At 43.1% G+C, this 26,148-nt stretch overlaps 1 protein-coding gene across 2 annotated transcripts in view; it reads left to right on the top strand.

Moving 5' to 3' along the window:
• Window positions 1–26,148, top strand: part of WASHC4 (WASH complex subunit 4) — a 101,403-nt gene that overhangs the window by 48,349 nt on the left and 26,906 nt on the right. For both annotated transcript variants that reach the window (XM_077472094.1, XM_077472095.1), the window contains exons 10-16: window positions 6,989–7,109; window positions 8,547–8,670; window positions 8,765–8,892; window positions 12,606–12,766; window positions 19,665–19,791; window positions 21,862–21,987; window positions 25,797–25,904. In XM_077472094.1, the coding sequence (XP_077328220.1) occupies window positions 6,989–7,109; window positions 8,547–8,670; window positions 8,765–8,892; window positions 12,606–12,766; window positions 19,665–19,791; window positions 21,862–21,987; window positions 25,797–25,904 (895 nt within the window). The remainder of the gene's footprint in view (window positions 1–6,988; window positions 7,110–8,546; window positions 8,671–8,764; window positions 8,893–12,605; window positions 12,767–19,664; window positions 19,792–21,861; window positions 21,988–25,796; window positions 25,905–26,148) is intronic.

The raw sequence follows: 26,148 nt of genomic DNA, 5'->3' as shown, positions 1-26,148 counted from the left end.
ACAAATACATTTTATATGAAAAATTACTTAACATTCTAAATAACAAAACATTTCACCCAAAAAGGGGAAAAGAGACTGATGTGAAAAGCTAGTTATATATACAGAGACAAATAACCAGACCTATGTACAATAATTTAATCTTAAATAGCTCTAGGATAGAACCAATATGAGGACAAATTACTGTGGAATATTTATATACTTACATAGGTGTAGAGCAGGGGTAGGTAACCCCGGCACACAAAGCTTCTTCAGCCGGTACTCGACTCTTTCCCCATCAGCATTGTTTAGTTCTCTAATGCCCCACTGAGCGGAATGGTTCGGGTTGGTACAGTTTGGAGGGGTTAGAATGATCCGGTCTATTCAGGTGAGCATTTCCACTGCATGTCGGACCGCCAGGGGCCATACGGGGTTTAGAAAAAATGCCTTTGACGTGACCATTGACTTTTTTTTTTTTCTGTCCGTCAATCAGTGGAATTTATTGTGTGATGCCAGTAGCTCTGCCCTAATAGTACCGCACCATTTTCTATGGCCCCACATCTGAAGCAGGACCCTGAATGGTGCAGTATAGTTTGGTTGTATGGGCTGCTTTCATAATGGAAACACTCAAAATAGCGTACCGTACAGAACCGAACCGATCCGCTCAGTGGAAACGAGGCATTACTTTGCTGTAGCTGTGATCGTCAGCTTTTGTGATGGGAAAGAGATTGGGTGCAGTTCTGTTAGGGGGGCGGTCCCTGGTTCCAGGAGGCGGAGGACTGACATTGATCACTGCTAAAGCCAATCGCTGTTCTGCTAGCCCCATCCACCATCTGGAGGAAGATGACTCTGTTGGTTGCCACTACCAATCTCAGAAGGGATTTCACTGTGATTGAGAAAACCACAATCAGGTGACAGTTTGTGGAATTACTGGTGAGCTTCTGGGAACTTTGTTGAAATTATTCCATGAACCTTTGTGTCAGTTACTACTGAACCCCCGGCACTCTGTGTCCCTTTAAGACACAGCCAGAATTCGGCGCAATGAAAATCACACCCAACTTTTCCTGTGGCACAGCTGTGGGGGCCCACCTTATGATCCTGCACACAGGCCCAGTGCTTTCAGAAAATTCCCCTGACCTGAGTTCATCATTGTGCATCCATTCCAGATGCTTGTATGTGACATCACATACATCACGTACAAGCACTTGGGCTGGATGCGAGAGTTGGATCAGCGGGGATGAGTGTGCCAGGACAGGTAGATGTCTCATCTTTGCTTCCTTTCACCACTCTGCATACCACATAGATGAAAAAAGGGTACAGAAATGGAGCAGATGAGCAGGAGGGTACAGCGTTGGGGAAAATGAACAGGAGGAGTTCAGAGGTGGGACAGATGAGCAGGAGGGTACAGCAGTGGGGCAGATGTGCAGGAGGTACAGTGGTAGAGGAAATGAGAAGGGGGTTCAGCAGTGGGACAGAAGAGCATTGAGGGTTCAGTGTTGGGCCAGATGAGCCGTGGGTTCAGTGTTGGGCCAGATGAGCCGTGGGTTCAGTGTTGGGCCAGATGAGCCGTGGGTTCAGTGTTGGGCCAGATGAGCCGTGGGTTCAGTGCTGGGCCAGATGAGCCGTGGGTTCAGTGCTGGGCCAGATGAGCCGTGGGTTCAGTGCTGGGCCAGATGAGCCGTGGGTTCAGTGCTGGGCCAGATGAGCCGTGGGTTCAGTGCTGGGCCAGATGAGCCGTGGGTTCAGTGCTGGGCCAGATGAGCCGTGGGTTCAGTGCTGGGCCAGATGAGCCGTGGGTTCAGTGCTGGGCCAGATGAGCCGTGGGTTCAGTGCTGGGCCAGATGAGCCGTGGGTTCAGTGCTGGGCCAGATGAGCCGTGGGTTCAGTGCTGGGCCAGATGAGCCGTGGGTTCAGTGCTGGGACAGAAAAGCAGGTGGGTAGAGCAGTGGGCCAGATAAGCAGGGGGTTACAGTGGTGGGTCAGGAGAGTAGGGGGGAACAGAGGGGAGACAGATGTGCAGGAAGTACATTGGTGGGGCAGACGAGCAGATGGGTTCAGTGTTAGGACAGATGTTCCTAGATTGTAAGCTCTAACGAGCAGGGCCCTCTGATTCTCCCCTGTCTTGAATTGTAATGTCTGCCCTAATGTTGTTAAGCCCTGCGTAAACTGTCGGCACTATATAAATCCTGTATAATAATAATGAGAAGGTTATTAAGTAGTGAGACAGAAGAGCATAGGGATACAGCAGTGAAGCAGATGTGCAGGGAGGTACAGTAGTGAAGCAGATGAGAAAAGGGGGTACATTGATGGGGCAGATGAGCAGGGGGGTTACAGTGGTGGGGCAGATGTGCAGGAGGTACAGTGGTGGGACAGATGAGCAGGGGGGATTCAGTGTTGGGCCAGATGAGCAGGTGGTTACAGAGGTGGGAAAGATGAGCAGGGGGGCTTTAGTGTTGGGACACAGGAGAAAGGAGGTACATTAGCGGGACAGATGAGCAGGGGGTTACAGCGGTTGGGGAGAGGAGAAGGAGTACAGAGGTGGGGCAGATTAGTAGATAAGTTCAGTTTTAGGACAGATATGTAGGGGGTTACAGTGGTGGGGCAGATGTGCAGGGTAGTACAGTGATGGGGCAGATGTGCAGGGTAGTACAGTGGTGGGACAGATGTGCAGGGTAGTACAGTGGTGGGGCAGATGTGCAGGGTAGTACAGTGGTGGGGCAGATGTGCAGGGTAGTACAGTGATGGGGCAGATGTGCAGGGTAGTACAGTGGTGGGACAGATGTGCAGGGTAGTACAGTGGTGGGACAGATGTGCAGGGTAGTACAGTGATGGGGCAGATGTGCAGGGTAGTACAGTGGTGGGGCAGATGTGCAGGGCAGTACAGTGGTGGGGCAGTTGTGCAGGGTAGTACAGTGTGAAGTTGACATTTTTTTGTTATAAAATCGTCACGCTCAATTTCTTTGAAAACATTTTTCGGCTCACTGTGCTCAAAAGGTTGCCTACCCCTGGTGTAGAGTGTGTCCAAACGGGATCTAAGTTGCATCCAGGAACACTTGTAAATTAGGTTCCTTGTTTAGTCTCTTTGGCATCAGTGCATTCAATTTATTAATCCTACAATTTTTCTTTTTTAAGAAACACCACTTTTTTTTCTTTTTTTTTTACTAATAAATGTTATTCACTTGATTATTTATTTGTTTCCTATTATTTGATTACTGTATCCCTGTGGCTCGCTCGTGTGGCACTTTTCACTGTCCCCTCTCTGGTAGTCTTCTTTTTTTATGCGGTTTTGTATGTAGCAGCATGCCCAGCACCCCCTAATACCTGAGGTCTCTCTCTGTCCAGCGATGTCCACGAGTGACTCGGCCGTCCGAGATTCTCCTTCCTGATTGGCTGAGACACAGCAGCGGCGCCATTGGCACTGCTGTCAATCAAAGTCAGCTAGCCAATCAGGGAAGAGTGGGGCAGGTACGGGTCGGGGGCTCTGTGTCTGAATGGACACAGGGAGCTGCGACTCAGCTCATGTGCCCCCCATAACAAGCTGCTTGCTGTGGGGTCACTGAACAGGAGGGAGGGGCCAGGAGCAGAGAAGAGGAGGATCCGGGTTGATCTATGCAAATCCACTTCAACAGAGCAAATAAGTATAACGTTTATTATTTTTAAAGGAAAAAAAAAACAGCCTTTACAATCACTTTAAGGATTGGTAAGCATTAATATATAAACATTTTTGTTTTTGGGTTTAGATACCCTTTAACTTTTCCTACACTTTAGATTTCTGTATTCAGCATGATGCTACAGTATTTGGTGAAGAAACCCAAGTGTTTAAAGTGCAAGCATGAGCAAGTGTTTGAGTTTCTGCACCATGTTTGTGGTTTCTTGGAATTTTCATTACTGAATTCCTCAAAAAATTGAATTACAACCTGCCTTTTGCCCACTATACATTACCCAGCTCTCTAGAATATATTTTGAGATTTGAATAAATCCCTTTATCAGCATATTTCCCAAGGTTGCTGTAACCTAAAATGGCCATTGTTATTGTTTTTTAAATTGGTATTAAATACAGTTCTTTTAGGTGCAATTGATCAATATAAGAATGTAAATACATGATGCTTCTGGTTCCCATAAAAAACAAACAAAAAACCCCCAACTAAAAATCTTATTTTAGCTGTGCTTTGAAGAGATCACATGATCTTTCCCTGCTGGTTCCCGTCTGCAGGGAAAGATCTGGCAGGAGCTTCTAGAAATGGCTGTTCTGCCCCCTAGTGGCTGGGGACATGTTTGCATGTTTTGGAACTACATTTCCCATGATGCTCATGCAATCTGCATTGTAGTTAGGCATCATGGGAAATGTAATTCCAAAATATCTGGGGTGCCAAGGTTTGCCATCACTGGCCTAGGAACTCATTGGCATGGAGGAGGAGACAAGCAAGGGTCACAATGCCTGTTGGTTCCAAACCTGAATACAGCGGTACACCATCATGGCCTACTGTCATTGCAAACTATATAACCCGTTCCCGCTGAGCATACGCAGATGTGCGTACTCGGCTTTCATTCGGGGGTTATACCGGGATGATGCCTGCAGCTGCAATCATCATCCCGGTACCGTTGTTTAGATCGGGCAATCGGCTTTCCGAGGATAACAACCGATGCGGCTAAAAGCTGCTAGTTTTTTATGCGGGAGGAGTGGGAGGGGACTCCCTCTCGCCACTCTTCCTGGTCCTCCCGGTGGAATGGGAGGGCCAAACGACGATCCGGCTCTTCCGGCGGCTAGTGACAGACTGGAATGAAGCAGGAAACGGCTTAGTTCCAGTCTCCTTGATGTAAGCACGGAAGCCACGTCACTTCCTGTTTATTCGGCTGCCAATGGCGCCGGATTTTAAAAAATATACAGTATTCAGATACACCGTTTTCGGTGATCTGAATACTTTGAAGTGCAAAAGAGGAATTTGGGGTCTTTTAGACCCCCCCCATCCCTCCATAAAGATTACCTGTCACCACCTATTACAATACTGCAATAAAAGTGATCAAAATTTTTTATTTTTTTTCAAAAACACAATTTAATAATATAAAAGAAATAAAAAAAAAAATTCTAACTGCCCCCATCACCGCGAGCTTGTGCAGTAAAGAAAACGCAAACGAAAGTCCCCGCATATGTACACAGTGTTCAAATCACACATGTGAGGTATCGCCGCGATCGTCGGAGCGAGAGCAATAATTGTAGCATTAGACCTCCTCTGTAACTCTAACCTGGTAACTGTAAAAAAAAAAAAAATTAAAGTGTCGCCTATGGAGATTTTTAGGTACCAAAGTTTGTCGCCATTCCACGAGTGCATACAATTATAAAGCGTGACATGTTTGGTATCTAGTTACTCGGCGTAACAACATCTTTCACATTATAAAAAAAAATTGGAATAACTATACTGTTTTTTTTTTAATTCATGAAAGTGGCTCTTTTCCCCAAAAATTGCCTTTAAAACAATCGCCATTTTATTCTCTAGATTCTCTGCTAAAAATGTGTATATGTGTGTGTGTGTGTGTGTGTGTGTGTGTGTGTGTATGTATGTGTGTATATATATATATATATATATATATATATATATATATATATATATATATATATATAGAGAAAAGAGAAAAACTGCGCAATCCCTAATAGTGAATATTAAGGTGTACACACCTCACCCAAAACTCAGTATGGACCCTAAGTGATTATAATACAATAACACCTATTTTACCAAGAGTCTCAAGGAGTGCAAAGTGTTATATAGAAAATCACATCATTATAAATACCTGAACATATTGAGTGGCATATATTAAACACATTTAGCAATACATATACAACAGTGTCACTAATTGCATAGAAAATGAATCACAATAGTATTGTGCCATGTGCCGACACACAAAAGTTGTGCGAATAGATAGGTCACATAAATTATTGATGTGTCCTCATTGTGATAGTTCTTATAAAAATAGAAAAACTGTGAACAAAACACCACGTGTCTCAAATAATTCCAAATCTTCTAAGTCGTGTTTCAACGTAGAGCAAACTGAAGTGCACCGCCACCAAACAGATAAGATTGGCTCCTTACCAGATATCCTAGTAAGGTGCGCTTTAAGGGGTCAGGTCAGACCATACATAGACTTGAATCATCCAACCCTGGCTCCACTCTCAAACAGGAACGCAACTCAAGGGTATTCCAACAGGGAAAGCGAATAGTCCACCATAGGAAGGAAGAAAGCACTCCAAATAGTGTAAAACCATTTATTAAAATAAAAGTAAAAAAAGAGATGCACTTACAGGATTAATGTAGGGAAAGGCATGTCATGGTAGAAAGCGTCGGCCAAGCGCAATTCTCCACATTCATATCCTTATTCTGACTGCTGTTTCATGAGGCAAAAAGTAGCGTGTCACACTACTTTTTGCCTCATGAAACAGCAGTCAGAATAAGGATATGAATGTGGAGAATTGCGCTTGGCCGACGCTTTCTACCATGACATGCCTTTCCTTACATTAATCCTGTAAGTGCATCTCTTTTTTTACTTTTATTTTAATAAATGGTTTTACACTATTTGGAGTGCTTTCTTCCTTCCTATGGTGGACTATTCGCTTTCCCTGTTGGAATACCCTTGAGTTGCGTTCCTGTTTGAGAGTGGAGCCAGGGTTGGATGATTCAAGTCTATGTATGGTCTGACCTGACCCCTTAAAGCGCACCTTACTAGGATATCTGGTAAGGAGCCAATCTTATCTGTTTGGTATATATCAAAACTGCAGCATTATTTATTTTCATTTATATTTTTTTATTCTGTAGCGCAAATTTTCTCCTTTTTTTCTTATATATATATATATATTATAATGTTTGGGGGTTCTAAGTAATTTTCTAGCAAAAAATGTTAACTTGTAAACACCAAATTTCAGAAATAGGCTTAGTCATGAAAGGGTTAAACTCAGTTATTTGATGCATGGATGCCGAACTCGGAATTCAGTATAGGATGACATGTTTATTCTCCCCTATAGGTTATTAAAATCCGTACATCATAACCCGGCAAAGTTTGGAATTCGGGAGGATAAACTGAAACCTTTTGAGAAGCTGCTGTTAAAACTGGAAAGTCAGTTGCTTGATGGCGCTTTGTTCCAGGTAGTAAGCCATATCAGTACACTGGCTAGAAATCTTCTAATTTAAACTTTTTCATAATGCTGGTAGTGAAATTGTGTCCTTTTCGAAACAATTACAGCCAAAAAAAATGCACTGAATATATTGGCTATTACAATAGTTGGTCTTAGTTTTGAATCCTCTGAATGGCAAGGTAGCTGACATGTTAATTTTAACTCCAAATGCTTTCTTGTGATATTAGTGTTTCTGTGTATATAGGACAGCACCAGTAATTGCATACAGTGTGACGTAAGGCAAAAGTAAACACACCCAAAGTTGGCAGAGGTACTCACTGCTAGTGCTGTAAACTGGAGGTGCAGGGACTTCTAGAGATCAAATTATAAACCGATTCAAAGTAGACAAAATTTTATATAGTATGTTTTACTTTTATGGGGTTTTTTTCTTTCTTTTCTTTAGTCTTGTCTTGATTTCATGTATACTCAAACACTGCAGAATTTTCTTGGATTTTTTTCAGTATTCTACTAGTACATTCGTTTTTTTTTTAATGTTTAGAGTAAGTGAGACCGGGTATATTTTTGCTAGTGATGCATCTGATCAAATTATTTGTACTTTATGGGCATTGTAGCAAAGCAAATTGTACCTGATGAATATTTGTTATTCTAAAGTGATTCTTATAGCTTACACCAAAGTATTCCTGCAGCATGTAGCTTTAGTGACCTGAAACCTGAATGTATGATATATAGGAAGAGTAGGCATGCCTTCTCTTTCTCTTAGACCCCTTTAACTCCACACCGCCCATAGCGTCGGCGGTAAAACTGTGCTATTTTTAGCAGCGTTTTACCGCTTGATTTGCGGCGCATTTCGGCCGCTAGCAGGGCGCTTTAACCCTCCGCTAGCGGCCGAGAAAGGGTTAAAACCGCCAGCAATACGCTGCAATAGCGGCGTTTTGCCGGCAGTGTTACAGCGCTGTCCCATTGATTTTAATGCGTAGCAACGGTGGAGGAGTGGTAAACACACCACTCCTTCAATGCTCCAAAGAAGCTGCTGGCTGGACTTTTCCCTTACGTCCTGCCAGCGCACTGCTGTAGTGTGAAAGCCCTCGGGGCTTTCACACTATAGACAATGGTGCAGCTTTTTTAGGGCGGATGCAGGCGCTATGTCTAAAGCTATAGCGCCTGCAAAATGCCCTGGTGTGAAAGGGGTCTTGGTGCCATAATGACCTGTCACTAGGGATGGGTGGACTTTCAGAAGGTAATATGTATGAAGGGTGTTGGGCTACGGAGGAGTTTTTCTGCATGTATACTTTTGCCCCATCTGGTTAGCATAAAAAAATATATTAGGTACAGCTGTATTTTAAAGTTTGAGCATCGAAGATATTTTGACTTGCTTGCATTGCTTCCCCATCTTTATATAGTGTTAAACTTTCATTTTTAATGCTTTGTGTTATTTCATGTCTAACAGGGGTGTGTTGAACAACAGTTTGACTCCTCCAATGGGGGAGTATCTGTCTCAAAGAATGGAACCTTTGCTGAAGAGTTTGCACATAACATTCGCACAATATTTTCTAATGTGGAAGTTAAACTAGGTGAGTCCAGTTTTCCTGTTCAGTTTCAGAGATGTACAATCTTTTACGGTGTGACCTGTGATGTCAGCTATTTTCCTTATCCATTACTCTGCAGGAGAAGCCTCTGAAATTGATCAGCGGGAGCGATATGTGGGGCTCTGTGGCCTTTTTGTACTTCACTTTCATATATTTCGGAGCGTAGACAAAAAGCTTTACAAGTCTCTCCTGGATGTGTGTAAGAAGGTACAGTGTCATGTTGCAAAAAGCACTGAAAATATCCTTAAAGAACTGTATATTAAAATCCAAGAGCAAAAATGTAGTGTGATTCTATATCAGTCCTTAGATGCGGTGGCTGCATTCGTTTTCTTTTCAGGCACAGTGCATCATTACTAGATGTCTATTATGTCTATGATGAGCTGGTGTCCTTGTATCTATCTGTGCTGACATAAACAAGGTGCCACACACTTGCACAAATTTCACATTGGAAGCAGTGACTTTGTCCGTGCAGCTGCTGCATCCCAATTGACAGCTATGGGACGGCCTAATGGGGATTCACAGAACACCTGTGCATCACTAGGAGGGTAAAACTTGCCCTCACCTGGAACATGGAGTCATACACCCTATATGAATGAGGCCTAATGCAGCTACCTCATCTAAGACCTGATCAGTTGCAATATATTACATTTTTTGTACTTTTTTTTTTTTTTTTTTTTTTGTCATCAAATAAGTGCGAGATGCTGATATAGTATACTGACAAACAGAAAAAAATTAAAATTATATATATATATATATATATATATATATATATATATATATATATATATATATATATATATATATATATATATACACAGCATATTACACCTGAAACTATCTATTAATATTTCCTTGTTAGAGAAAAATATGGTCACACCATTCATTTGGCTTAAAGCGGAGGTTCATACAAAAATTGAACCTCTGCTTTTCGGAACCCTTCCCCCCCTCCGGTGTCACATTTGACACCTTTCAGGGATAGGGGGTGCAGATACCTGTCTGAAACAGGTATTTTCATCCACTCCCGGGCATAGACTCCCACGGGATAGACCCCTTTCACACTGAGGCACTTTACAGGCGCTACAACACTAACAATAGCGCCTGCATAGCACCTGTAAAGCGCCGCTCCTGTCTCTCGGGCTTTCACACTGGAGCGGTGTGCTTGCAGGATGTTAAAAAAAAACTCCTGCAAGCAGCATCTTTAAAGCGCTGAAGGAGCGATGTATAACACCGCTCCTGCCCATTGAAATCAATGGGACAGTGTGACTATACCGCCGGCATAGCGATACAGCAGCGCTTTGCAGTGGTTTTAACCCTAAAAGCGCCCCGCTAGCGGCCGAATAGCACCGCAAAATTGACGGTAAAGTGACACTAAAAATAGCGCCGCTTTACCACAGACACATTCACCGCCCCAGTGTGAAAGGGGCCTAAAAGTAATAAGCTACCTTGATGTAGCCCGCCATTATCCAGACCTAAAACTTTAGTGAATGAAAGCGAAGATGCTGAGTTATACTGAATGTCATTAAAAGGACATTCATGTAGATTTATTAGATATCTAAGCCCTATTATTAGCCCCATTTGTCCTCCAGAATGTTATTTGTCATAGAAAAATTGTATCCGTTCTATTGCACTCTGCTAGCTTCAGAGCCCAAAAGCTGGCAGAACACATTTGTAAAGCACATTGCTCTGCTTTATAAATGTTTTTTTTTTTTTTGGTCATAGCAGATCATAATGTGGCTTTTTAAATGAGCCCTTCTATTTTCTAAGCATTAGCTTTGCAAGAACTCTTCTTTGGATTTTGTACACTGTGTAGTTGTAGTACAGTGGGGAAAATAATTGTTTGATCCCCTGCAGATTTTGTAAGTTTTCCCACTTACAAAGAAATGAAGGGTCTATAATTTTTATCAATGGTGTATTTTAAATGATAGCGACAGAATATAAACCAAAAACCCAGAAAAAACACATAAAACAAATGCTATTAACTAAGTTGCAGTTCAGTGGGTAAAATAAATATTTGATCCCCAAACATGACTTAGTACTTGGTGAAGAAACCCTTGTTGGCAAGCACAGAGGTAAGACGTTTCTTATCGTTGGTGAGCAGGTTTGCACACATCTCAGGAGGGTTTTTGGTCCACTCTTCTATACAGATCTTCTCTAAGTTTCATGGCTGTCTCTTGACAACTCAAAGTTTCAGCTCCCTCCCTAAATTTTCTATAGGATTAAGGTCTGGTGACTGACTAGGCCACTCCATGACCTTAATGTGCTTCTTCTTGAGCCACTCCTTTGTTGCCTTGGGGGTATGTTTTGGCTCATTGTCATGCTGGAAAACCTATCCACGACCCATCTTCAGTGTTCTGGTTGAGGGAAGAAGGTTCTCATCCAGGATTTTGCAATGCATACTCAATGCGGCAAAATCAGCCTGTACCTTTAGCAGAGAAACAGCCCTAAAGCATAGTCCCCTTCCTTCTTGAGGAGGAGACTCGCTTGGAGTAAGAAAAATACAGTCAAGCATGGAGGCCGAAACATTATGCTTGGGGGCTGTTTCTCTGCTAACAGTACAGGCTGACTTTGCCACATTGAGGGGCCAATGGACAGGGCCATGTATTGTAAAATCTTGGATGAGAACCTTCTTCCCTCAGCCAGTACACTGAAGATGGATGGATCATGGATGTGTCTTCCACCAAGACAATAACCAAAAATATACCACCAAGGCAACAAAGGAGTGGCTCAAGAAGAAGCATATTAAATCCATGGAGTGGCCTAGACTTTAGTCCTACATAAAATGTATGGAGGGAGCTGAAACTTTGAGCTGCCAAGCAACAGTCAAGAAACCTTAAGGATTTAGAGAAGATCTGTAAAGAGTGGACCAAAATCTCTCCTGAAATGTGTGCAAAACTGGTCACTAACTACAAGAAACGTCTTGCCTCCTAAGCTTGCCAAGAAGGGATTCTCCACCAAGCACTAAGTCATGTTTTGCTTGGGAATCGACTCCAATTTATACCATTTGTATCATGCCTTTTTCTAGATTTTTGGTTGATATTCTGTCTCTATCATTTAAACTACACCTATGATAACAATTATAGACCCTTCATTTCTTTGTAAGGGGATAAACTTACAAAATCTGCAGGGGATCAAATAATTATTTTCCCCACTGTAACTATGTTTCTTGCATACACAAATAGAGTAGTTACTTTACCTTTCTGCTAGTAACCCCTAGATCTACTTGCTAGACAGGTTATTGTGCAGTACTGTTATACTGTTCAGTTACATTTTTTTTCTGTAAGTTTTTTTGGCAAGAAAAACATAGAAAATGATGACATAAATGTAAGACAATACAGTGAGCACAAACCATGCAGAAATGTGAGCAGGCTTGCACCATACTGCGTAAGAATATTCATAACAAATTAACAAATAACATCAAAATTAATTCATACTTATTTCAGAGATCCAGTACTTCTATCTTGTGAATAGTTTAATTTAAAACTGATTTCAGGAAATTATTTGCAGAATTCTCTTCTCTACAGCTGTTCGAAGTCCATAATTTACACAGGATTATCTCAGCTCTGAAAAGCAGGGGGTGGAGAGATGAAGTTACATCAGTGAGGAGAGCTCTGAGAGCTGATTGGGGGGAAGGGACACCCCCTGCACACCGGAACAGAGCTAAGGCTGTCAGTCAGCTGGAGGTCCCTCTGTCCCCATTTTCTCTTGGGGTCAGGAAAACTTGTCAGAAGTGCTTATAGCAGAGGAAGGAGGCAGCGGAAAGAAATTACACTTGGTGTTTAGGATTGAGGCAAACGCACACTATAGAGAGATTTGCTTTGTTTATTTTTCATGTCTGAGGTTTACAACCACTGTAATATAATATCTGAGGTTTTACTATGTACATGTTTCAGTATAAAGTGGAATTTTTATCTGTATTGTAGGTCCCGGCTATCACTCTAACAGCCAACATTATTTGGTATGCTGATAGTTTTCTAATCCAGAAGGTACCGGCTGCAGCCAAACTGATGGACCGGAAGAGCCTACTTGCTATTAAGGCTCAGAGAGAAACTTTTCTACAGACTAAGGCCCAGTCACTTACCAAGTAGGTCCATTAAAACCTGCAAGCCACTTCAAATATATGTGGTATCATTGTAATCATAAAGATTGATTGATTGTATTTGAGGGTAACTATAATTCTTTTAATAGTTGAAGGTTGTGTTATTCAAATTTGCTCAGCTTCCGTTTTAATTAGCCACATTTGTCTTCAATTTTACATTGTTTTAGGTGAAGCTGAGTAAGATAAAGCCATTTACTATCTGATTAGTTAGCTAGACATTTTCCGTTTTATGCTGACCATACATGGTTTGAATTTAGGCCAGTTCCTGATGAACTGGCTGCAGTTTGAGCCATGGGTGGCCTTTTGCCACCACCCAGCTCCACAAACATTTGTCTGAAAATTGGAAGACCTTGGTGGAAAATTCCTGCCCAAACTGTCGCTGCATTCAATCAGATGCAGTCACAGTTTGGGTTTTCTGAAAAATCGCATCATAAATACATTATCCAGCAGGGGAAATTCCTCTCTCCACGCTTTTCAGCATGGATGTGGGACTCTATTGAAATCTTTACCTTTTATGGCTAGCTTTTACAGATCCTGTTAGTTGGATAAGAAGATAAAACACACACACATGGGGTCTCCATCAGTTTGTGTTCATGCTCAGAAACACTACACCATTCCAGTTAGTTAAAGCGGTTGTAATCCCTCACATATACTCAGTGAAGGGACTATCCTCAGGTGCAGGGCCGCCATCAGAAATTTTTGGGCCCCTTACGTGGCTTTAGGCCTGGTCCCACCTAGCCATCCCACCGAATCAACAGACCTGGCTACCTCACCTGTACGCATTCCTGTATATATGCCAGCTCCCCCACCAAACCTGTATATATGTCAGCCCCCCCCCAGCTGTATATACATCAGCCCCTCCCATGTATGTGTGTGTTTATATATAATTTCAGCGCTACACATACACAAATGCACGCACGCACAAGTCTCTGGCCCCTCCCTGTACACAAACAGCCCCTACCTGTAAAAAATCTTCCTCCTAGTCCCAGCTCGTTTTCACAAAGCTGACATGTTGATGACACAGGGGAGCACAATACAGGCAGCTCATATGAGGGATGCATATGCAAATAGTAGACAGTAGGGGTGTGGCTTCGGCCTAGCCCTGGAGCGGCAGCCATCTTGGTACACCCGGCGGCCGTTTACAATGTGACTGCTCCGTCAAATGACAGAGGAATCACTTGTAAACAAACCGGCGTCATGTCATGATGCCAGTTCCTCTCTGCCCTCTGTGTATTGATCTGTACAGTCGAGGGGAGAAATCGGCTGGAAGCAGCACTGTGGGCTGGATCTATAGTGCCCACAGCGCTGCTCTGTGACCGTTGCAGTCACATCCATCCATGCTCGGCCATCCCTCCATACTCTGCCATACCCTGCCAATACCCTGCAATACTCTGCCAGTACTCTGCCATACTCTGCCATACTCTGCCATACCCTGCCATACTCTGCCAATACCCTGCCAATACTCTGCCATACCCAGCCATACTCTGCCATACCCGGTGATACCCAGCCATACTCTGCCATACCCGGTGATACCCAGCCATACTCTGCCATACCCGGTGATACAAAGCCATACTCTGCCATACCCGGTGATACCCAGCCATACTCTGCCATACCCGGTGATACCCAGCCATACTCTGCCATACCCGGTGATACCCAGCCATACTCTGCCATACCCGGTGATACCCAGCCATACTCGGTGATACCCAGCCATACTCTGCCATACTCGTGATACCCAGCCATACTCTGCCATACTCGGTGATACTCTGCCATACTCTGCCATACTCGGTGATACTCTGCCATACTCGGTGATACTCTGCCTTACTCTGCCTTACTCTGCCTTACTCTGCCTTACTCTGCCTTACTCTGCCTTACTCTGCCTTACTCTGCCTTACTCTGCCTTATTTTGCCTTACTCTGCCATACTCTGCCATACTCTGCGATACCCAGCCATACTCTGCCATACTCTGCGATACCCAGCCATACTCTGCCATACTCGGTGATACTTTGCCATACTCTGTGATACTTTGCCATACTCTGTGATACTTTGCCATACTCGGTGATACTTTGCCATACTCGGTGATACTTTGCCATACTCGGTGATACTTTGCCATACTCGGTGATACCCTGCCATACTCGGTGATACCCTGCCATACTCGGTGATACCCTGCCATACTCGGTGATACCCTGCCATACTCGGTGATACCCTGCCATACTCGGTGATACCCTGCCATACTCGGTGATACCCTGCCATACTCGGTGATACCCTGCCATACTCGGTGATACCCTGCCATACTCGGTGATACCCTGCCATACTCGGTGATACCCTGCCATACTCGGTGATACCCTGCCATACTCGGTGATACCCTGCCATACTCGGTGATACCCTGCCATACTCGGTGATACCCTGCCATACTCGGTGATACCCTGCCATACTCGGTGATACCCTGCCATACTCGGTGATACCCTGCCATACTCGGTGATACCCTGCCATACTCGGTGATACCCTGCCATACTCGGTGATACCCTGCCATACTCGGTGATACCCTGCCATACTCGGTGATACCCTGCCATACTCGGTGATACCCTGCCATACTCGGTGATACCCTGCCATACTCGGTGATACCCCGCCATACTCTGCAATACCCAGCCGTACCCGACCATGCTCAGCCATGCTCAGCCGTACCCAGCCATGCTCAGCCGTACCCAGCCATACTTGGCCAATATTACAGTGGGGGAGATGATGTGGATATTACAGTGGGGACTATATGGTGGTTGAATTTTCACAGGTTTTTGCAAATTCAATTATTTCTGGATCTGAAAAATGATCCGATCCGTGGCTCTGATCCAAGGAGCGATCCGATCCGTGAGTTTTTTGATCCGTTGCACCCCTAGTAGCCAGAGGTGACAGTAAAGAGCTCGATGTCTGAGCTCAATGACACAGAGACCAGCAGAAGCTGCGAGATTGTTTCTATACTGCACAACCGCCCTTCACCCACCCTGCCTTCTTCTGGCCCGGGTGCCCCTTACAGTTGTATCGGCTGTACCCCCCTAATGGTGGACTTGCTCAGGTGATACACAGAAATTAAACAAAACATCCTACATAAGTTGTATCTGTCTATCTGCAGCCCTTTCTTCTCTACATCCGTTCAAAGTGCTGAATTTATAAGCTTGTCTGAGTTCATAAAAAAAAAAAAAGGGGGAGGGGGCTAAAATTACACTCTGCAGAGTTCAGTGTGGAGACCACTGACAGCTGATTGAAGGGAAGGCACACCCCCTTCACAGCACATAGAAACAGAGCTCGGGCTGTCAATCTGTTGGAGATCCCTTCCCTGTCACCATTTTTCTCTTTGTGTCAGGAGAAATGAGTGACTCGTGCCGATAGCAGAGGAACAATGCAGCAGACAGAATTGACACACTATAGAGGGGTATGCTTTGTTCATATTTCATGTCTGAGCTTTACAACCACATTAAATCAGCCTATAAAACGTGACATCTAACATCATTTCTCTATCAGTCATAAAAGTTAAAATAGATTAACTTGTTTTACACTATTATGATTGTGAGGCAGTTGACAGACATTTTATATTGCTGGGTGTGTGTTTAACATTAGTCCGTTTTTAAAGCGGAGCTAAACTTACCTTTTCTTCAACGGTCCCCATCACTCGCTGGTATCATCGGCCTCTGCTGGTTTTTGGCCGCCTTCCTTAGCCAGTGCGGCATGATTACACGCCTGTGCATGCACAGGAGTCTGTCATCCCGGCACACGGGTACTGTGCCAGTGATGTAAGCAAAGCTTCCCATGCGCAGTTCAGTTTACTTGCCAGGGAAGACAGCGAGCAGGTAGGTGAATTTTATTGTAGAAGAAACATTGCATGTCTCTTCTGCAGTAAAGTGCCTGCCTGCTTGTATTTTGTGACTTTAGTTCCACTTTAAGTCTCCATGTAGATTCTAGTTTATTAAATAATAAAATCTGTCTAACCACTTCCTGTTTGGTGTATGTTTATAAACATCCTCGGACGGGAAGGGTGATATCTTGGTCATCACTGCAGAAATTATCGAAATATCATCTTTTAAGTGCCAGTGATTCCCTACAAAGTAAAAGTAATCCTAGCGGCTAACGAACCGCTGTATTATACAGGCTGTCTTTACTGAGCTCTCTCCTGCAATTGGGGAGCCTGGTTAGGATGCGACCGGTGGCATCCAGATCTGGGCACACAGTGAGAGGAACAGATGTTGTGCCTCCCACTGTGTGACGTCAGAACGCCCAGTAAAGTGGCTGGTCAGACCAACCCTGTGTCTGATTGGCTGCATTAGAGGCCAGAGGAGAGATGTGGGGTCTGATAGACCCCACATCTCTTCATAAAGAGGACCTGTCACAGCCCATTCTTTTACAAGGGAAGTTGTTCATTCGTTGTAATAGCTGTAAAGTTGAACAAAAAACAAAATAAAGGTACTGTCTTAGAAAACCCACTTTAAATAAAAAATAAAATAAAACAAAATACACACTCCTGTTACCTTGTGCTCACCTGTAAATGCACACCTAGGTCCTGCATGCATATATAAAATCCGATCGCACCACACATGTGAGGTATTGCTGTGATCGTCTGAGTGAGAGCGTTCATTTTAGTACCTGACCTCCTGTGTAACTCTAAAATGGTAACCTGTAAAGGCTTTTAAAATGTCTATGGATAGTTTTAGGTGCTGTAATTTTGGCACTGTTCCACAGACAGACGCCATTTTAAAGCATGACATGTTTGGCATTTATTTACTCAGTGCAACATCATCTTTTATATTTTACCAAACAATTGGGTGTTCTATTTTGTGTTTGTGCATTAAAAATCAATAACATGTTTTAAAAAAAAAAATGTTTGAAAAACCGCTCTGCAAATATCGTGTACATAAAAACATGTTTCAAATGATAAGCTGTTACAATCACAAACTATTAAACTTTGCCTTGCAAATGAATTGGCTACAAATTTACACTTCAGGACATGATACAGTGAACAGATGTGTCTGCCCATCCCTTTACTGTATCGTGATGATTGACAGAGGCCTTTGTCATATGCTGAAGATAAGGAGTGGCCGCACTCATAGATCTTATTTAGGTATTTTGTATTTATTTTTACATTTTTCACTTGTGTTTGCCATCTGAAACATTTGGGTGTGTTATAAGTGTACCCGAGTTCACTTTAAAGTATGTAAATGTACATGTCTAGGAAGGAACACATGTAAAACAAAACCTAAACTTGTTAATATGCTCACAACAATGTCAGTCCCCCAAGTTGTGTATGGCCCTCCTGCATTTTACTGTTGGTCCCATACTGTAACTAAAAGCTTCAGTGGCCAGTAGTTTGGGATGGAGCCAAATCGGAGGTTTCCATTTGGAGATTTTAAGCTATATGGGCTTCAGGGCTTTTTAGTGCTGTACAAGGTATATGGTAATATGTGCAGGCCTCCTTTACTTTGCTGCCCAAACCATTTAGAAACTTTAACCACTTCAGCCCCAGAAGGATTTACCCTCTTCCTGACCAAGACTTATTTTCAAAAAAATTGCAATAAGCGTATATTGATTGGTTTGCGCAAAAGTTATAGTGTCTACAAAATAGGGGATAGATTTATGGCATTTTTATTATTATTATTTTTTTTTTACTAGTAATGGCAGCCATCTGTGGGCAATCAAGGGGTTAAATGTGTTCCCTCACTGTGTGTTCTAACTGTGGGGGGATGGGACTGACTTGAGGAGGAGCCCAATCGTTGTTCCTATATACTAGGAACACACGATCTGTCTCCTCTCCCCTGACAGGATGTGGATTTGTGCGTTTACACACACACACACACACACACATACCCGTTCTTGCTCAGTCAGGAGTGATCGCGGTTGCCCGCACACTGGCTCTTTAGGGACGCGTTGGGTGCATGCCCCCTATACTCCTTAAAGCGCCCGCCATATAGCTATGGCGCAGGAATAGACGTTTACTTTACAGTGTTACTAATCTCACAGCAGTAAAATCAGTCTGTATATGCAGTAAAGCATTGGTCATTGACCCTGTCCTCAGGGCTCACTAACAGGCCAGGTTTTATGTATTACCATGGGGAGATGCATAGAATACTGCAATCACTGAGCACCAAATGATATCACCTGTGATGTATTTCAGTTATCTTACAAACCTGGCCTGTTAGTGGGCCCTGAGGACAGGGTTGATGACCACTGCAGTAAAGCATGCTTGTTATACTCTGTGGAGGGGTTAATCCTCTGCATTGTGTACAAAGGCTGTGTGATCCTGTGTCTGATCCTCCTCCTTTAACTGACTCCAACTCGTCTAGTGAAAGAACAGAGCATTAGGAGTCAGGCTGCACATGCTCAGTTTGGTGTGTATTGCTAGAGAGTTTTTCTTTTTTCTTGGGAGGATGCATGTGATCAGCACAGGGCCAATCAGCACTGTCCAGACAGGATCAGGGGGGAAAGAAAACTCCACCTACAAGCTTTACTAGGAACTGATACAAGTCACAAGACTGCTATATACGGCTGATGAGAAAAGGTATTTAGCAGTTTATATTTACTAAAATAATTGCATTTCCACATTCTGTGTACTGTGGGAGACCATATATAGTGAATGCCGGGTGCTGGGTTTGGTAGCACTTTAAGTAGCGCTTAGCTGAGTACTTTTATCATTTCTGCCATGTCTTGTGGCGTCAAAAATTCTAAGAATTCTAAGCAGTATTATGTGGTCTTCGTGTATAAAAATTGTAGAAAAGAAAAAGTGGTTTATTTTCAACAGTATGCAGTCAAGTGTGTGCTTTTAATTTTCTGCACTGGAAACATTTTTGTAAATAAGTCCGATGTTTCTTTCTTATACCTTTTCACTGGTTTCCTTGTCCTCTAGAGATGTCCAGTCGTACTATGTGTTTGTAACCTCTTGGATGATGAAAATGGAATCTATTTTGTCAAAAGAACAGAAAGCAGAAAAATTTGCAGAAGACCTGACCAGCAGATGTAATGTATTTGTACAGGTATGGTTTTTAGGGTCAGAATGTGTACTTTGTAGATAGTTTGATGAAAATGTCCATATGAATATTCTTTCTCAGAAATTTTCTGATGCAAAGACTCATTTTTAATGTTGGTACTAAATGAGAAAGACGCATCATTTTATTTGTATGTTTTTTGCCTACGCGTAAAGAAAATCTTAATGCCTTAAGCCCAATTTTGCAACTTTGACATGTGTTAGTTAAACCGTAGAAATCACAACTACTTTGTGTATTCAGGTGGATTATAACTTGTTTTTCCAGGACAAATTGGGCTGTCATTTGGTGTTAAATGGTAATGGACATCTCCTGATTTTTTTTTTTATTTGTTATTATCAAAGGAAAACTGTCCCAAATTAGTAAAAAAACAACAACATTTTTTTAGCTGTAAATTTAATGCTACTACCATAACCTACTACCACAGAACAACCCAAAATGAATTCTCCTGCTCCTGACAATCGCAGTGATAACACATATAACACATATGTTTTTTTTTTTTTTTTATCCTACCTAAAACACACCGACACTAACGGACACTGATGCTAGTTAAAAAAAAAAAAAAATCCTGTCCAAAAAAAAAATACTGACCCTGACATTGACCCAAACACTAACCATGGAATTGACCTAGATCAAACCTTGACCTAGGTATATATTTTTATGTATATTTTTAAAATTAATATTATTTATTTTTCTACATGCACTTTTTTCTACTAGGACAGAGAAGGATATAATGCATCTTTCTCGTCCATTCACAGAGACAGAAAACGCAGGGGTGGGCTTCACAGCGACTGATCACTGTGTTAGCCAATCAGAGGCTATGACATTGATCAGATGACTCAGAATCGAACGTTCTAATTATCAGAACCCTGTGCTCTCAGTGAGACTCCAGTCACTGTGCTGGAAATGCGTTGTGCACCGCGCTCTAAGAACAAAGGCAGGTACGCAAATATTTGGCCTCCTAGCAAAAAGCCCAGTGCAGTGGGGCTGCATATTTGTGTTAGGTCAGCGCCAAGGGGTTAAAGGTTATTTTTTTTAGGAATTACCCATATTTATCCACAACCGCCCCCCTTCTAGATCATATGCAAACATTTTTTTATCCTACCTTGTTACATTTTGCTTTTATGTACAAACAAATGTAAACCGACATTTCTAACATGGGACTGTTAGGATAACTGAGCAAGAGTTTGCAGCCAGAGTAGTTGACCGTTGGTTGGGAGGCAATATGTTGCCTCCTCATAGCATCTTTTAACCCGGAATAGCCCGAAATGTCCATGTGACATCATCACCAGCCTTCTAAAATCCTTTGCTGGGGCAGCTGCTGAAATTTTGATGTAGGCGCACACCCTTAGAACTACATTTTCCTTGAGCCCTTTCCCTATACATGGTGTGTGGGCAGGCTGTTGGCAATCAAGGCATTAGCATTACTTTGCTGGGAAAGACATGAATGTATGCATATAGGGGAAGGGGGGGGGGGTGCTGTAGTTCAGGCAGGGCTGACAATTCTGGTTGGAATGTCAGAGCAGCAGAGGCATCGTGTTAGCCCGAAGCAGATTTCTAGCGCATCAACTGTGTTTTTTTATTTTTTTTGCCCTGACCTACGCTTTAAGGGTAGTTTTTACATTGTTTAAGAATTTGTGGAGAATGATGATATTCTGGTCTTAACCACATGGGTGGCCAGGGGGCAGTAAAAATAATAAGCAGGTGAGCTGCAGTTTTTTTCTAAAAAAGAACATGCAGCCGCTCAGAGCTGTACACATGCTGTGGCCACAATGCTTTACTTCATAGCCCCTGCAAAAATGATACCCCCTGTCGGGGTTCGCCAAACGTGACCTATTCATGTCATAGGGCCACGCTGCACTGCAGCCATGTGTAATGCATGTGAGGAGGCAACATATTGCCCCCCCCAGTTGTCTGGCATCTGCTGCCGTGCATGTGGATGAGCTCTTGCGCTGCAATTCTTGTTCAATTGTTATAGCAGTAATCCAATGTTGGATATGTCTGGGTCTGGGTGAAACACTTAATTGACAAGATTTAACCTTAATCTTTTTTTTTTTTCAGGGATTTCTTTATGCTTGTGGCCTTAGCAACATCATTAAAACAACCATGAATCTGTACATGTCTATGCAGAAGCCAATGACCAAAACATCTTTGAAAGCATTGTGCAGGCTTGTGGAGCTTCTCAAGGTACTGTTTGAATTAGTATGAAATAAAACATACCTGGACAGCAGTGGGTGGCTTAGTGTTTATTCTAAATAGTGATGAGTGTATTGATGTACTTATCGGGTGGATTTGGCGAATCTGATGACATTTCATCCAGATCATGGTTCTCCAGTTCTCTTTATTATGAGCATGTACTTACTGTGGCCTGGATCCATCAGTTGCTTATTTCAGTTGTCACTTTCTCCATATCAGTTTCAGAAGCTCTTTTCAATCTATTTGTACGCTTGACCAGGGTAGATCTAACATGTAGCTAAAAGGCATCCCAAACAGTGTGTAGCGGAGCTGTCCCCTCATTGTCTAGGAAGTAGTGCCCTCAGTCCATCAGAATGTCATCTTCAGGGAATAGTGTGAGCCAGAAGGGGTTTAACCTCCACATGGCTGGGGTACGGTTTTGCGGCAATGCTAACGTGGCCCAACAGGGATTGTGGTCCGAGAGTGACCTCGGAGAGAAGCCTCCATCCTGTAATCTAGGTTGCAGTGAGCTGGAGATAAGGATTACGTCTATCCTAGACCTAGATTGATACGTAGAGGAGAAACATGAAAAGGCCTGGGCATCAGGATGCACAGATCTCCATGTATCAACAAGGTTTAAGCTAGTAATTAGTTTTGCAAATCTGGTAGACTGGGTTGGGGTTTGTACTGGTGTGCTTTGTGTATCGTTTATCCAGGCTAGGGTTAAGGGTCATGTTGAAGTCGCCTAACCAGACAGCCGGAGCTGTAGGGTGCAATGGCAAAAAACTAAAGCCATCAGACAAGTGCAGAATTGAAAGGTGAAGGGACATAAAATCCCAATATTTAAAATTGGTTCCCCATATATAGCTGCATGCAGAAAAACATGTCTGCCCAGTGGGTCAACCTCAGAACCCCGGAGCTCAAAATGAGTGGATTTAGCTATAAGTACAAAAACACCTCTGGAATGAGTGGTATGGGCAGAATGGTATGCCCAGCCTATCCAAGGGCATTAAAGCACCAACTGTAAACGACCTTCTATATGGGTTTCTACCAGGACTATTATGTCAGCTCGCTGTTTTTTAAAGTGGATGTAAACCCACTCTCATCCTTTCTAAACTACTGCCATAGTGGTTATCTCTAAGGATATACATGCCTCCTGCATGTATCCTTACCTGTCAAATATCTCCCCTCTGTCTGTTATGAGACCCGGAAAAGGGAAGATTCTGTGGGTGGGTCTGTTGTCTGGAGCTCGGTAGGTGGAGTTGTGATGTCAGTAGACTCCCCGCCCACTTCTACACTCCCCTTGGCCAGGCATCAATATTTCTTACACTGAATTTCTGCTGGTCTTGTGGATTATGCCCAATGATCACTAACATCCAGTCAAAACCCAGGAAAGGAGAAGGGGATCTTAGGTACACAGAATGCCTCTCTCACATTCATGCATGAGATATGTAAATCGCCTTTCACTCACAGCAAGGGCATCTGTTTCTCTGTCTGACTGACTGTTTTTATCTCACTGGAAAAAACAGGCAAGACTGGTCACAGATGACATGAAATCCTATACTGTACAAGGTTTAAGCCTTAATAAAAAATAAAAAAAAAGACCAACCTCTTAAATTTATTGTTCATGCCTCGAACATTCCAGGTTAGGAGTTTCAGGGAGGCCATAGATCAAACAGAAAGGAATTGTGAGGCTCCAGGGTTCTTGGTGCCCACGGCATATATATATTAGTATGAAGAGTGCAGAAAAATTCTCAGCAGTAACCCATATGATTTACTGTACCATATATCTCAGATCTGTACGTAGTGTAATAACATGTCTTTAACCAACTTAAATTATAAACCCCCGTCCTTCACTGTGTCAAACGTGTGCGGGCATCATACCCAAACTGCCCACATGTGGCGAACATTGTTCAACTTGTGAAGCAAACATAAAGTAGCCACTGTATGCATGTGACAAAAATAAGTACCCGTGAGTATAGTCTGGCTGTGGAGAAAAAGGATATAGAGTAGAGCATGCCTGTTTGTATGTTCCAGCACAGGTCACATAAAAAGTCAGGTAGGGCAAAACTTCGCTGTTTTTTAAGGAAACACAACATAGGACAAATCTCACTTGGTGGGGTGGGTGTCATGGTGAGTTGTTTGTCTGCTTCCATCGGAAATAACTGTATACTGAACTAGTACCATAGAAAGGGGTGAAGAAAATGGTCTGTCACTGGGATGGCTGGATGATTCCAGGTTCATCTGTGATCAATGCTGAATAGCGTGGATGCTTGCAATTGTTGGGCAACAGCGGATGAGTATAGAAGACACTTAGCTGTGTGTTTCCCTGTGTTCAAGCCAAGAGATGGCTGCATCCGGATCTTCAAAAAAGTGCACTCTGTCATCACCCTCCACCCTGAGACGAGCAGGAAAAAGCATTGCATACTTGATATGTTTAATATGGAGGCACCGTTTCATTTCTGTGAAACCTTTTGTCCGCGCTGCACCTCCTTTGAAAAATCTGGGTACACAGCTATCATCTTATTGCCATAGGGGATATCCCTTCTCTCTGCTGAGGGGCAGTATGGTGTCGATTTCCCTATAATTAAGGAATTTTGCAATAAACGTGCGAGACGGGGTGGTCTCCCAGACATGCGGTGGGCCCATTCAACAACGAATGTGGGGGAAAAAGCCTCCTTACCATACATATTACACAGCAGTTGCTCCAGAAATGGTGGGGGGGTCGTCTGTATCTCAGATTAATCTGTAATCACAGAAATGAAACGGTGCCTCCTTATTAAACACATTTCACAGAAATGAAACGGTGCCAATTTCGCAGAGATGAAACGGTGCCTCCGTATTAAACATATCAAGTATGCAATGCTTTTTTCCTGCTCGTATCAGGGTGGAGGGTGATTACAGAGTGCACTTTTTTGAAGATCCAAATGCAGCCGTCTCCTGGCTTGAACACAGGGAAAGTGTCTGTAGCAGTTGATTTACTTGCAGCTGCATGCTCTCTGAAGAATTCTAAAGCGGGGGTGGGGGTCATCCAGAGTGTTCAACCGAGTTTTTGTGTCTGTGGCCCTTTTCCCTCAGCTTCTGGAAGTCCTGTCTCACCAGGGAGAGGTCCACCTTTACTTCCTCAATCCTGGCGGTCAGGGTGGTTTGTCAGATCATTATGGCCTCTTGGCAAGCAGTGATGGCTTCAATTATTACCCTCGCAGTGTCGGCTCCTGCAGCAGTTCCCTATCCCAGAATGGCGCCGCCATCTTTCTCCAGGGGATCCTGGTCTGTCCGGCGGTATTTGTCAAGTTTAGCCGCCGCTTCCGTGTTTATTTATGCTCTGACGTTATTGTGGGAGGCAACAGGTGATCAGGCAACAGAAAACGGGCAAATTGTGGGTGTCAGAGTCCAAGGATGTGGTAATTGGGATACTGTGCTGGCGGAGCTCAGATCACCAGCATCCTACTGCATGCCGCTCCAGGCCACACTCCCCAACTTTAGTGTATTTTTACTGAAATCATGTGCTTGATAAATTGTTGAGCTAATGTCTTGTGACAAAAAATTGTACTTGCCACTATATTTTTCCAGGGTGTCTGCTTTTAGAAAATATGTACTGTTTTGAGGGTTTTAAAGGAGAAGTATAGCCACTATAAATATTGGTGTAAAAGGTGGAGTTAGCCTTTATATGGAAACATCCCATTGAATAAAAAAAAAAAAACTTGGATTAAATTCTTTTTTTTTTTTTAATGCACATACATTGAAAAATGTTATATATAATGTGTGTGTGTATATACCTTTTATTCTAATGTAGCCACATTTTTTTTTCTTACCACCAGGCAATTGAGCACACCTTCCACAGAAGGAGCATGGTTGTGGCAGATTCCGTAACGCATATCACTCAGTATTTACAACATCAAGCACTGAATGCTATTGCAGTTGCAAAGGTAACATCATTCCATAGGGATATTATGGCATCTGACAGTTGTTTTATAGTTCTGCCTATCCTGCTTCACACTTTGCAGGATGACTACAAACTGAATTTCTGTCCTTGTCAGTTGAGTTTTGTCTTTCTTAGGCAGCTCTACGAAATCAGGATATCACGATTTTCCATTTTAGATGTGGTGTATCATACACTTGGCTCTGGTTTTGAGATATGATTTGGGGAGGAGGGTGGTCAATATAGCTGGA

This window comes from Lithobates pipiens, unplaced genomic scaffold, assembly GCF_037356315.1.
Source record: "Lithobates pipiens isolate NorthernLeopardFrog02 unplaced genomic scaffold, aLitPip1_a1.2 Scaffold_8, whole genome shotgun sequence".
Taxonomy (NCBI): domain Eukaryota; kingdom Metazoa; phylum Chordata; class Amphibia; order Anura; family Ranidae; genus Lithobates; species Lithobates pipiens.
This window is presented reverse-complemented; position numbering and strand designations above follow the sequence as displayed.